Below are 13,170 nucleotides of genomic sequence, written 5' to 3'. Positions count from 1 at the left end.
GTTTGGCCCGTGTGATGCTTGTGGGGACAAGACAGGCATGACCCAAGCACAGAGGTTTGGTTTGGCCTGTGCACGGGTGAGAGTTGGGTTTGCTTAGGATTGGGGGCCAAGCTTTTCTCAGCCTTGGCAAGCCTGGACATTCCCTAGGTCCCCTCTCCAGCCCCCTGCCTTCATTGTGTCTCGGACCCTGCACACCTTTTTATTTATTTTTGGGGTCACACTCAGAGGTGCTCCAGGGTTTCTCCTGGCTCTGCACTCTAAAATTACCCCTGGTAGTGCTCGAAGGATCATATGGGGCGCTGGGGTTCGAGCTCGGATCAGCCGTGTGCAAGGCAAGCGCCTGCCTTGAGTGCTGTGGCTCACGCTCATGGGTGAGAGTTTGAAACAGAGGGTGCCGCTCGTCCCCCAGACCTTGTGGGGTGTGAGGACTCCTGGGCCTTCCCTCAGAGGAAATAGCTTCTCCCCACTTCTGGGACAGGCCAATGGGCACCACTGTTCTGCCCCAAAACCTTTTCAATAAAAGGGGAAATCCCGCAAGCCCCTTGTGTAGTCTGGGACACCAGTCCAGCAGCTTTCCAGAGGTTTGGGAGGATTCAGCGAGGAATATTGCCCCACTCTCCGCCACCCTCTGAGGCACACCCTGCCCTGTGTCCTTTATTCTCAGCCAACTCCAGGATGGGATGAAGGGGGCCAGAGCCATAGCATAGTGTTAGGGTGTTTGTTTTGTACGTGGCCAACCCGGGTCCGATCCCTGGCACCCCACATGGTCCCCTGAGCCTGCCAGGAGCGATTTCTGAGTGCAGAGCCAGGAATGACCCCTGAGCATCACTGGGTGTGGCCCTAAAACCAAAAAGTAAAATAAAACTAAAAACGATGATCACTTCTCAGCCTTTGGGCTAAGATTAAGTGTAGTAAAAACAAAAACAATGAGATTGAAGGCCCCGGCCTGAGTGGTCGCATTGCAGGGTGATGCCCCAGTCTTAAACCCGACCCCCTTCTCCTCACCCTCAGGTTCTTGCTTCTCCCATTCACGCTGCTGTTTTGTCTCTTCCCAGACTCGGCATCGGAAAGGGCCTCCACCGTGAGGTGTCCAGGAGCGCCCCCAGCCATGGCTCCATCGAGTCACGCCCCCCCTTGACTGGCTGCACGCCTCTTCACTGGGTTAGACCACAGTCCCTTTATTTATCACACGGTGACTTTAGCAGACAGTTCAGGTCCATAAAGAACTCTGGATGTGCTCTGAGTGTCCGGCCATTCTCGGGGGAAGAGGCTCACAGGGCGTGTGGGACAGGCTCCACTGCCTCGGGGATCTTCCACTGCAGGCATGCAGAGGTGTGTGTGTGTGTGTGTGTGTGTGTGTGTGTGTGTGTGTGTGTGTGTGTGCGCGCGCGCGTGCATGCTTGTGTGATCTCACAAGAAAGCTGGCAAGCAGCCCTCAGCCTTGGGGATCTTCCACTGCAGGCATGCAGGTGTGTGTGTGTATAGAATGAATGCATGCATGTTGTGTGTGTATGTGTGTGTGTGTGTGTGTAGAATGAATGCATGCATGCTTGTGTGATCTCACGAGAAGGCTGGCAAGCAGCCCTCAGACCGAGGGGAGGTGGCTGCTGATGGAACATGGACTCCCAAGCTGGGCAAGTGAGCAGAAGGCGCCGCTCCCAGTAGCCTGTCAGGTGTGTTGCTGGGGGCACTGGAAGAGGCCAAGGATCCCTCAGTTCGGCGCAGCTTCACCACTGGAGGTGCCAGAGGAATCTGTGCCCTCCTGCGCTCTGCAGGGATCAGGGTTCTCGGGACCACTTGCACGCTGGGCACTGCTGCAGGGAAGCAAGAGGCCCCCAACCAACAAGTCCCCCCACTTGTGCCCTGAGTGGGTTGGAGGTTTCCCCATGGGTGCACTGGGGTCGATTCTCCCTCAGTTTATTAAAAAGTGAGACATGGGGCCGGAGAGATGGCATGGAGGTAAGGCGTTTACCTTTCATGCAGAAGGTCATCAGTTCAAATCCCGGCGTCCCATATGGTCCCCCGTGCCTGCCAGGAGCAGTTTCTGAGCACAGAGCCAGGAAAAACCCCTGAGCAATGCCGGGTGTGACCCAAAAACCACAAAAAAAAAAAAAAAAAAAAAAAAAGTGAGACAAAGCGAACAATCTTGGCAGCTTCACAGGTTCTGGGTTTCAGGGAGTTGGGAAGAGAAAACAGTAGAGCAGTTTGGGGGCTGAGAGATAGCACAGGGGTAGGGCATTTGCCTTGCACACAGCCAACCTAGGACGGACGGTGGTTCTAATCCTGGCGTCCCATATGGTTCCCCGAGCCTTCCAGGAGTAACCCCTGAACGCCACTGGGTGTGCCCCAAAAAACAAAACCAAAATCAAGCAGTAGAGCAGTTGCCTTGAGTGTGGCCACTGTGACTAGTCTTGGCTCCATCCTGCACCCATATAGCCCCCTGAGCTAATCCAAGGAAACTCCTGAGCAGCTCCGACTGTGAAACCCTCCTCCAGAAACACACACACACACACGCACACGCACACGCACAACAAATGTGTGTGCACCCAACACAAGTCAACAAAGTTGGATTTCTGCTGTCTTACTCTCCAAGATTTAGAAGACCTGGTGACATGAGTTTCCCATTTCCCTGTGGTGACATTTCTCCAGAGCTGACCATCTACTGTCCCTTTGGGAGGCCAGTCCCTCCTCCCCCTGTGCCATAGTCCCCATGATTTTCTGTCGCCCCAAGTTTAAAGCAGTTATCTGTCATTACATTCATGGTGCTGCTTTTATTTTATTTTATTTTGGTTTTGGGGGCCACACCCATTTGATGCTCAGGGGTTACTCCTGGCAAAGCATCCAGAAATTGCCCCTGGCTTTGGGGGACCATATGGGACACCGGGGGATCGAACCACAGTCCTTCCTTGGCTAGCACTTGCAAGGCAGACACCTTACCTCTAGCGCCACCTTGCCAGCCCCATGACGCTGCTTTTAGACCAGAATCTAGGTGCAGGATGCTGAACCCCAGGAAGGGGGATGATGTCTAAACACCTGGATTAGGGGGAAACTTCAGCGCCCCCTGTCTCCTGCTGGACCCTCTAAAGCCCCAGTTGGAGACTAATTGACAGCTGCCCCTGCTAATAGAGTGCCCGCCCCATCGTGCTTTTACATTGGTGTGCTGAAGTGAGTGAGGCATGGATCAGACTTTGAGGTCTGGTCCTCTGGGTCAGCTGCGTCTCAGAGAATGCTAAAGCCAGGGCAAGGGTTCAGAGTTTAGTAGGTCCCCCGTCCTGGGGTGTCTCAGAGGGAACCACGGCCCCAACCATGAAGAAAATCTCTTTGGTGCTGCGCCTGGTGGCCCTCAGGGACACGGACGCAGTGTGGGTCAGCTCCATCTTGTCCTCTTCCCTTGGCGTGACCCAGGGGCAGCAGTGGAAGGCGAGGCGAAATCCAGAGCGAAACCTGAGAAGGGGTCAGGGAGGTGACGGTCAGCATGGTGATGGGGGACCCTGGCTAGCTCTAACCTGGTGAGACTGCTTCTCGAACAGGCCTCCCCTCTAGATGGTCACTGCCTTGTGCCTCACTGGACCTGCTGGTGTTCTGTCTGTGAGACACTTGATGGGTCTGATTCTGGAGAACAGTGGGGTGACCTGGAGCTGGTGCAGTTGGGGGGGGGGGTTCAGCTCCATTAGACCTGATGCTGTTTCAGTCACGGAAAGAAACCAGGTACCGTGATAGAGGGAGAGGGAAGTTCTGGGGTACAGGGATAGCTCTAGGCACAGTGCTTGCCTTGCAGCAGACTCGAGTTTGATTTCCAGCACTCCATACAATCCCAGTGGTAGCACCATATGATTCCTGGGACCCCCAATAAAATGTGGTTTTACTAGTGTCCTGCAAGTAGGTTCACAAGCTCCAATGAGCTCTACAGCTGACCTCGGCTGCCTCTCTATCACCAGGACAAAAGGGGGGAAATTATGTAACTAATGATTTTTTTTTCCCCCCTTGGCTTGTGAGCCACTCCTGGCTGTGCTCAGCTCTTACTCCTGGCTCTGTGCTCAGATCATTTTTGGCAGAGGTTTGGGGACAGATCCCACAGGTGCTGAGGATCTAATCCATTCTCAGCTGACTTCCCTCTCCTCCTGCTTTAGGGAGGGGGAGATGCTAAGGGATTACTCCTGTTTGTCTGGTTTCTGTTTTGGGGCCATACCCGGCAGCGCTCAGGGGTTACTCCTGCCTCTGCACTCAGAAATTGCTTCTGGCAGGCTCGGGGGACCCGATGGAATGTCAGGAATCTAACCCGGAGGATCTGTCCCGGGTCAGCCTCACGCAAGGCAAATGCCATAACACTGTGCTATATCTTCGGCCCCACGGGTTACTCCTGAATCTGCCCAAAGGAGGAATCACTCCTGGTGGTGTTCAAAGAACCATATGGGATGCCAGGGATTGAACCCGGGTTAGCCATGTGCAAGGGAAGTGCCCTGCCCACTCTACTGTCACTCTGGCCCCTCCATTGACTTCTAAAGGACTAATCAAAGAGGACACCATGAGTTTAGACCATGTAGGGAAGAGCAACAATCCAGAGAGAGTACCCATGCAACCCTGGCCTTTTGGTCCTTCAGCTCAAAAACTAAACTATAGGGTTGGAGAGATTGAGCAGGAGGTAAAGCACTTGCCTTGCCTGTGAAACCGTAGGTTGGTGATAGGACAGAGGTGTAGCATGAGGGTTGGGACACCGTGGCCCACCCACGGAGGTAAGCAGGAATCTCAGGATCCAGTGTGACCATGAGATCTTGGTTTCCCAGTGGGGCTCCATCCTGATGAGCCACGGTAAACCAGAGACCTGGGCAAAGGTCACACACATGGCCCGGCCAGGCCTCTCCTACCTGCTCCCTGCCTTTGAAATCATCCAAAAAAGGCCTGTTGAACTCTCCTCACTAGTTGTGAAACTTAGAAAGATTTCTTTTGAAGCAGAATAGATTTAAGGAAACATCCTTATTTAATGAAAGATGTGAGGAGAAAGAAAGATAACTTATTCAAGAGATAACAGTCTCTCTTACTCAAGAGAGAACATGGGCTTCTCCAAAGTGAGAAACAGAGATAGAGGGGCTGGAGAGATAGCATGGAGGTGGGGCATTTGCCTTGCATGCAGAAGGATGGTGGCTCGAATCCTGGCATCCCATATGGTCCCCCAAGCCTGCCTGGAGCGATTTCTGAGCATAGAGCCAGGAGGAACCCCTGAGCACCGCTGGGTGTGACCCAAAAACAGAAAAAGAAAAAAGCAGAGATAGAAGCAAGTGAACTAGGTGTTCAAGGGATTGAAGAGCAAACTGACTTTTTTTTTAAATGTGAGGCCAGCCCCACAGCAGTTCTAGGAGTATGGAGCTGGGGGCAGCCTGGGTGATGCTGCCCAGTGGTGCCAGCCTGAAAGCTCAGTGAGGGATCCTCACTGCTTCAGGCCTCCCCGGACATACCCTGCATGTGTCATCAGGGATCAAACCTAAAGCTTTGCATAAGCCAGGCATAGTCTGTCCCCTTTGGACACCCCACACTCCCCCACCCAAGACTTGAATTACTGCCCTGAAAGAGTCACAACCAGTGGCACACCCATAGTTTCCCACCCTGGTGGATCTGCCGTGTCCAGGTGTCCCCAGTGTGGACCCCACACATTGCTAGTCCAGAGCGGCAGGTCAGAAGTATAATTTCTGGGCACCAGTTTCTGTGGGCTGAAACTAGTCTGAGGCCCTAGGCCCCATTTCAGTGCCGGACACACCATTATCTTCTGGTCCCAGAGGATGCAGAAAGCCTGCCTTAAGAGGACAGCCTGACCTACCCTGCGGCTCCATCTTGTAGGCAAAATGTCAGTGAGGTTGGCTGCCTTCCTGTGACTCACTTTCCTCCCAGCTCAAGAAAGAAAGTACAGCATAGAGGGCACCTGGCTGACCTGGGTTCAATCTTTAACATCCCATCCAGTCCCCTGAGCTCCTCTAGGAGTGATCCCTAGCCCTGTTAGGAGTGCAGAGCCAGAAGCATAGCTGGATGTGGCCCCAAAATGGAACCCAACTCAACACACACACACACACACACACACACACACACACACACACACACGAGCAGAGCCAGAAGCATAGCTGGATGTGGCCCCAAAATGGAACCCAACTCAACACACACACACACACACACACACACACACACACACACGAGCAGAGCCAGAAGCATAGCTGGATGTGGCCCCAAAATGGAACCCAACTCAACACACACACACACACACACACACACACACACACACACACACACACACACACGAGCAGAGCCAGAAGCATAGCTGGATGTGGCCCCAAAATGGAACCCAACTCAACCCAATAACCAAATCTCAGCACACCAGCACACACACACACACATACACACAATCACACCATGTTGGGACAGACACTGTGAGCTAAGGCCCAGATGACAGGGGAGGCTCTGACGGAAGTGGATCTCAAGTTCTATACAGACCAGAGGACAAGGGTGTCTCCTTGTGGTGGGCCCAGGGTGGGTGGTTGCAGGCGGTGCGGGGGAGCCACGGGGACACCCCTGGGAGTCCGGGCGGGGAGGAGCCGGTGGGACTCACCTGCGGTTGAGGCAGCAGTAGATGATGGGGTTGTGCATGGTGGAGCTCATGGCCAGCCAGAAGAGGGCCAGGTACAGCTGCTGGATGAAGCCGTGGCGGTAGATGCCGTCCTGGAAGTGGCCCAGGAGGAAGTAGAGGTGGTAGGGCAGCCAGCACACGGCGAACGTCCCCACCGCCAGCACCATGGCCTTCACGAACTGGGGGGAGGAGAGGCCAGGCCAGGCCAGGCCAGGCGAGGCCCAGGTCAGCAGGGCAGCTCTGCATCTCAGCTCAGCTTGACTATCACTGCCCACAGGCTGGCCCTGGCTTGGCTCGTCCGTCAGAGCTAGAACCCAGAATCCAGAGCCCAGGCCAGGCCCTCCCTGGCAGGACTTGGGGATGCCCGAGATCGGGGGCCACGCTGAAGCTCAGAGCTGGCCCCGGGTGTCCTTGGCCCAGAGATGAGCCCGGGAAGATGAGCGGGACTCGGGGAGCACTGGAGGTGGGGTGCGGGCGGTTCTGAGGATCTAAGAGTGGGACAGGCCCGGTCTGGGTGCCCTGACCACCTGCCTGGCTTCCCAGATCTCAGTGGACTTAGGATGCCCCGTCCTAAGTGTCCCGCAGGCACCTGAAGTGCCTTAAGAGGCACGCAGGGGTCCTGACTCCCCCACCTTCTGCAAATGGCCTTGGCTTGGTGTTGGGCCCCAAACGACCTGTCCTGGCCCCCAGCAAGTCCCGCCCACACGGGCCCGCCCACCGCCACCAAACCCCGCCCACAAAGCCAGTCCCCATCGCACTCAGGATCCCGCCCAGCCAGGCAAGCCCCGCCCATCCCAGGCAGGCCCCGCCCACGAGGCCCTGGACACCCCGCCCCGATGCCTGCCAGGTCTGACCCGAAGGCCCCGCCCACCCCAGGCAGGCGCCGCCCTCCAGGCTCCTCCCACCGCAGCCAGTCCCCATCGCACTCAGGCTCCCACCCACCGAGCCAGACAGACCCCGCCCACCCAGACAGGCCCCGCCCACCCAGACAGGCCCCGCCCACCGCAGCCAGTCCCCATCGCACTCAGGCTCCCACCCACCGAGCCAGACAGACCCCGCCCACCCAGGCAAACCCCGCCCACCCAGACAGGCCCCGCCCTCCAGGCCCCGCCCACCGCAGCCAGTCCCCATCGCACTCAGGCTTCCACCCACCGAGCCAGGCAGGCCCCGCCCACCCCAGGCAGGCCCCGCCCTCCAGGCCCCTCCCACTGCAGCCAGTCCCCATCGCACTCAGGCTCCCACCCACCGAGCCAGGCAGGCCCGCCCACCCCAGGCAGGCCCCGCCCACAAGGCCCCGCCCGGATGCCAGCCAGGTCTGACCCGAAGGCCCCGCCCACCACCGCCAAGCCCCGCCCACCAGCCCCCTCCCACCGCAGCCAGTCCCCATCGCACTCAGGCTCCCACCCACCGAGCCAGGCAGGTCCCGCCCACCCCTGGCAGGCTCCGCCCACAAGGCCCCGCCCAGGCGCCAGCCAGGTCTGACCCTAAGGCCCCGCCCACCATCGCCAAGCCCCGCCCACCAGGCCTCTCCCACCGCAGCCAGTCCCCATCGCACTCAGGCTCCCACCCACTGAGCCAAACAGGCCCCGCCCACCACAGCCAGGCCCCGCCCACCTTCTTCTTGGCCCGCAGGCGGCGCCAGGAGGCGGCGCCATGCACCTGCCGCCCAGCCACGGCCACCGGCCGCTTCCACAGCGTGAAGCCGATGACGCTGTAGGCCGCGAGCATCGCCAGCAGCGGCAGCACGTAGATGGCGGCGATCACCACCAGGTGGTACCTGGCGGGAGGGAGGGAGGGAGGGACGGAGGGAGGACGTTTGAGCTGGCCGGCTCCCCCTCGAATGACACAGGGATCCCTTCTCAGGGTGAAATGTTATCGACCTTGGAATGACACAGAGTCACCTCCTCCCGGAGCTTGAGGCGGGCCAGAGCTGATTTCCTCAGAGTCTTCTCTCATGGTCTCCTCTCACATGAGATCTGGGCAGCTGTCCTGACCCCATGGGGCAGAACTTGGGCGATCGGGAGTCTACAGTTTGCTTTTTTTGTTGGGGGTGGTTTTTAGTTGTGTTTTTATTGCGAAGGGAGTGTCTCTGAAGAGGGTATCAGCTCTTTAAACACCCCAACACCCCACACCCCAACACTCATGTGCGTGTGAGTCCCCAATCGAAATATTAGATGCTTCCCCTCCTCAGAACCAATAATATAGAAATCCCGAACCTTCTCAGATTTCTAGCCCCAAATTACACACTTCCACATGTACCCACCTGAAGCCTTCTCACACACACGCACGCAGACATGTACCTCTATTCTCACACAAATCTCAGACCCATGCCTGCATGCACTTGTTTATAAACGTAACTAGTCTTTTGTGTTTGGTTTTAGGTCCCACTGGCAGTGCCGAAGGGTTACTCCTGGCTCTGTAATAGGGATCATTCCTAGTGGTGCTCAGAGACCATTTGGGATGCCAGGATACAACCTGGGTCGGATGTGTGCAAGGCAAACATCCTCCCCACAGTGCTACCAATCTGCCCCCCATTATGCACACATCAGTGTTCAGACCCCCTGCATCGACAGCCACAGGCACCACTGCTGGAGGGGCAGTGCAGTGAGGAGGCCGGGCCTTTTAACACCAACAAATTGGGCCCAAGAATGGCATCCCAGGTTGTTAGGGAGGCAGGGAGGCAGTAGATTCATGCAGGGAAAGTGCTCCGAGCAAGCCTGATGCTTTTTGGTAGGTTCCCAAAGGCCCAGAGACATGCACTTAAGTATCCTGGCCCCCTCCTTACCCCCCCCTGCGGCTGCCTTACAGGAGTGGTGTCTTGCCCCCTCCGTCTTCGGGCCAGGCCACCAAGCACTTGGTGGCGCCTTGGTCCTGGGTGATGGTAGAGTAGAGGCATTGCGGGAAGGCCAGGGCCAGTGCTACCAGCCAGATGCCAGCGATCACTGCCCGGGTGGCCAGGGCTGAAAGTCGCGGCTGGAAGGGGTGGACGATGGCCATGTACCTGCAAGTGGAGGGCGGAGTGAGAGGTGGGCGTCCTGTCAGCGCGGCCCCCAGCCCTGCTCCCCACATTGAGGTGTGGACCCCAAGAGCTTGCACGCTGCCAACTCCCAGATGCAGCACGGAGACCCCGAGGCTGAAGCTCAGCCCTGCCACCACCCTCTGCCAGGCAGCTCCTCCTGGCAGATCATCAGCAGGGCTGCTCACCAGCTCTCTGCCATGAGAGGCCCTTTCCTGGTCCCACTAATTGGTTATGCTCCGCAGCCTGCTGGAACAGGGAACATGGCTCATAGGACCAAGGAACGAACACGAACTGTTTTTTTTGTTTTGTTTTTTGGTTTTTAGGCCACACCCGGAGATGCTCAGAGGTTACTCCTGGCTATCTGCTCAGAAATAGCTCCTGGCAGGCACGGGGGACCATATGGGATGCTGGGGTTCAAACCAACGATCTTGGGTCCTGGATCAGCTGCTTGCAAGGCAAAACTTCTGTGCTATCTCTCCAGCCCCCTACACGAACTGTTTTAATGAAAATTTTGTGGGGGGCTGGAGCGATAGCACAGTGGTAGAGCGTTTGTCGTGCATGCAGCTGATTCAGGATAGAACTGGATTCAATCTCCGCATCCCATATGGTCCCCCAAGCCAGGAGCAATTTGTGAGTGCATAGCCAGAAGTAACCCCTGAGCCCAAAAACAAAACAAAAAAATACTTTTCTTTGCAGTTTTTCAGCCACACCCAGCTGTGCTCAGGGCTTACTCCTGATCGCATTCAGGGATCGCTCCTGGTGGTGCTCAGGGGACACCTGTGGGGTGCCAAGGATCAAACCTGGCAAGTGCCTTAACCGCTGCACTTTCTGTCTGATCTTTAATCTTATTATCATTGTTTGAGAGGGAGCAGTGCTGACCATGCTCAGGAGACCATGAAGTCCCAGGGATCAAACCAAGGCTTCTGCCTGCAGGGACTGGAGCAGTCCATTGAGATGCCTCCATGGCCCAGACAAGGGATGCCCTGCATTTGCAAATGGGACCTTTCCTCACCCTTCCCATGAACTCCCCCCAGTCTCGCAGGCTTAGTCCGGGATTAAGGCCATCTGAACTAGATGACACCCCATAACATCCCCACCGTGAAAATTTCCTGGTGACCAACTATCTACCTTGGTAGCCAGGTTCTAAAGAGACAGACTGAGAGTCCAGGCAAGATGGAAGGTGCATATTTCTTCAGTGTTCTTGAACCCTTCAGCCACCCCCCCCCCAGTGACGGGGTCAGCTTGGGGGCTCAGGTGGTGGTCTGGGGGGTGGTAAGAGGGGCACTTTTCATGGTCTGTAGCAGAGGGCAGGTCTGCACTGCAGCCAGAATAATCCAGATCTGTATCTGGTTTGCACTCCTTCCTGCTGCCTGAAACCCCAGAGTTCAGAGCACACTGGGAAGGGCCTGGCTTGTTCCTATGCTGGGGGGCGGGGACAGAGGAATAGAGGGGCCACCTGTACTCAGCAGGGGAGTTTCTCTTCATTTCCTTCCCCTGGGCTGCTGGGGTCCAGGCTCTATCTGGAGCCCATGCCTTGCAAGCCTGAGGCCCTGAGATCAGTTCCAGTGCTGCATGCTACACACACACCCTGGTCCCCCATCTAACCGCCATGGCCTCCCTGGAGTCCCCATTACTGCCCGGCATAGCTTTGCAGGGCCGGGCGTGTGACCTCTTTTCTCTTCTGCTTTCCCTGTGCACCCACTCTCAGATGCTTGTGTCCTTTGTTCCTTTAACTTACCAAGGCAGGCATCTTGAGTCTGTTTTTACCTTTAACTCCCAACACTTACACCTGGCAAACGTGTGAATGAGTGAGAGGGTCGAGTGACCAACGACGGATCATCTCCCTTACCTCTCCCCAGGGCTTTGCTCAGTGGCTCTGGCATGGACTCCTGGAACCCACTCTTCCCGCTAGCTCATTTGCCTCCCCCCCACCCCCTTGCCTTCCTTATCCCCTAAAAAGGAAGTTCTACGAGACCAAGAATTTGGGACAAACTTTCCCTGCTGGTGTTTATATTAGAGGGAACATTCAAGTATTTGTTGAATGAATGAAAAAAACATCTCAGGGGGTAGAGAAATAATAGGGGGTGGAGATGCTTTGGCTGTTGGGGATGACAGTCGGATGAGGGAGCTGGCCAGGGGTCAGACAGGTCCTGACCTCTCACCTCTGACCTGAAGCCGGCCTGCTGGTCTCTAGCTGTCACACCATTGCCCAAACACCAAGAAACTTCATATTTTAGGGGAGAAGGTTTTGAGTCCCTACCCAGCAATGCTCAGGGGCTACTCCTGATTTTGAGTTCTTAGGCTGCTTCTATGAGGGACTGTATGCGGTGCCAGGGATGGGACGGGGGTAAGCCATGTGCGAGGCAAGCACCTTAACCCTTGTACTATCTCTTGGGTCTTCTTTTTCTTGGGGAGTTGTACAGTGAACCTAGGTAAAAACCTAACAAAGGCCCTACCCTCTGTACTATTGCTGAAACTCCAGAAACAGCTTTCTTTCTTCTCACAAAGAGAGGCACCACAGGTAAAAAAGATTTGATCCCTGGCACCCTATATGGTCCCCTAAGCACCTCCAGGAGTGATGCCTGCGTGCAGAGCAGGAGGAAGCCCTGAGCAACCCCAGATGTGGCCCCAACTCCCATTTCCAAAGGAAAGATTTCAGCCAAGATCAACTTCAGACTTAACACCCCAGCAGATCTCAAAGCTGGCCACTGCCCAGCCAGCCCTTCTCTGCAGTGTGGTGGCGTCTTCTCACGCCCCACCACCTCGGCTTCTCCTGCACACTCCTTCCTTCCAGATGTGCCTGTGGGCTCAGGTGGGGCGATCTTCCCCAGGGCTTTGCTTTCCACTGGCGATGTGACCAGCCCCGTGTGAGCCCCAGCAAAGGGATCTCGGCTGTTCCCTCCCTTCCCTGCCTGTCCCTCTTGCCTTTCAGCAGCGATGGCTGTCATGGAGTAGATGCTGACAAAGACGGCCGTGATGGGGAAGAGGTTCTGGAAGTAGCAGAAGGCGCGGCCGAAGTACCAGACGTTGTGGCTGGCGTAGACGAAGTTGAAGGCCGTGTTGAAGGTGGCAGTGCAGAGGTCAGACAGGGCCAGGTTGACGATGAAGTAGTTGGTGACGGTGCGCATCTGCGGGTGCGCCAGGACAATCCATATTACTGTGGCATTGCCTGTCACGGCCACCAGAACCAGGGCCAGGTAGGCCGTGGCCCACAGAGCCAGCTGCCAGCCACCCATGGAGAAGGCGGTGAGGCCCGTGGCATGGCTGGCAAGGGCCCAGGAGTCGTTGGTGTCTGTCCCTGTGCCATTGGCTGTCATGGCTGCCTCACTGACCTGTGTCAGGCCTGACTGTCTACTCCGGCGCCTACTCCCACCTCTCAGGCTGAGGTGAATTCTTGGTCTAGATCGTTGTTGGTCTGGGGTGTCCACAGGCCCCTTGGACCCTTGAACCCACAGAGAACAGGCAGTGCCTCTGTGGGGGTTCAGTCACCCCTTCACTGTTGCTAAAAGACTGAAAGCAAGTCCCAGAGGGGGCAGACTGG

General features: G+C 56.5%; 1 protein-coding gene across 1 annotated transcript; it reads right to left on the bottom strand.

Moving 5' to 3' along the window:
* Positions 1–3,248: 3,248 nt before the first annotated feature.
* On the bottom strand, positions 3,249–12,946 carry TACR2 (tachykinin receptor 2). The gene is made up of 5 exons (XM_049764550.1): positions 12,555–12,946; positions 9,417–9,611; positions 8,225–8,387; positions 6,593–6,789; positions 3,249–3,444 (listed from the first exon to the last, which is right to left on the bottom strand). Exons 1-5 carry the CDS (start codon positions 12,944–12,946, stop codon positions 3,249–3,251), a joined length of 1,143 nt encoding a protein of 380 aa, XP_049620507.1.
* Positions 12,947–13,170: the final 224 nt, after the last annotated feature.

Source organism: Suncus etruscus, chromosome 17 (assembly GCF_024139225.1).
Source record: "Suncus etruscus isolate mSunEtr1 chromosome 17, mSunEtr1.pri.cur, whole genome shotgun sequence".
Classification (NCBI taxonomy): Eukaryota; Metazoa; Chordata; class Mammalia; order Eulipotyphla; family Soricidae; genus Suncus; species Suncus etruscus.
Note: the sequence above shows the minus strand (reverse complement) of the source record. Positions and strands in the feature narration are given on the sequence as shown.

Excerpts from the sequence above, each read along its gene's own strand:
- TACR2 (XM_049764550.1), bottom strand. The coding sequence starts at position 12,946 with ATGACAGCCAATGGCACAGGGACAGACACCAACGACTCCTGGGCCCTT. Across the intron at positions 9,612-12,554 it reads ACAGCCATCGCTGCTGAAAG|GTACATGGCCATCGTCCACC; the intron begins GCAAGAGGGACA and ends CTCCACTTGCAG. Across the intron at positions 6,790-8,224 it reads GCCTGCGGGCCAAGAAGAAG|TTCGTGAAGGCCATGGTGCT; the intron begins GTGGGCGGGGCC and ends TCCTCCCCCCAG.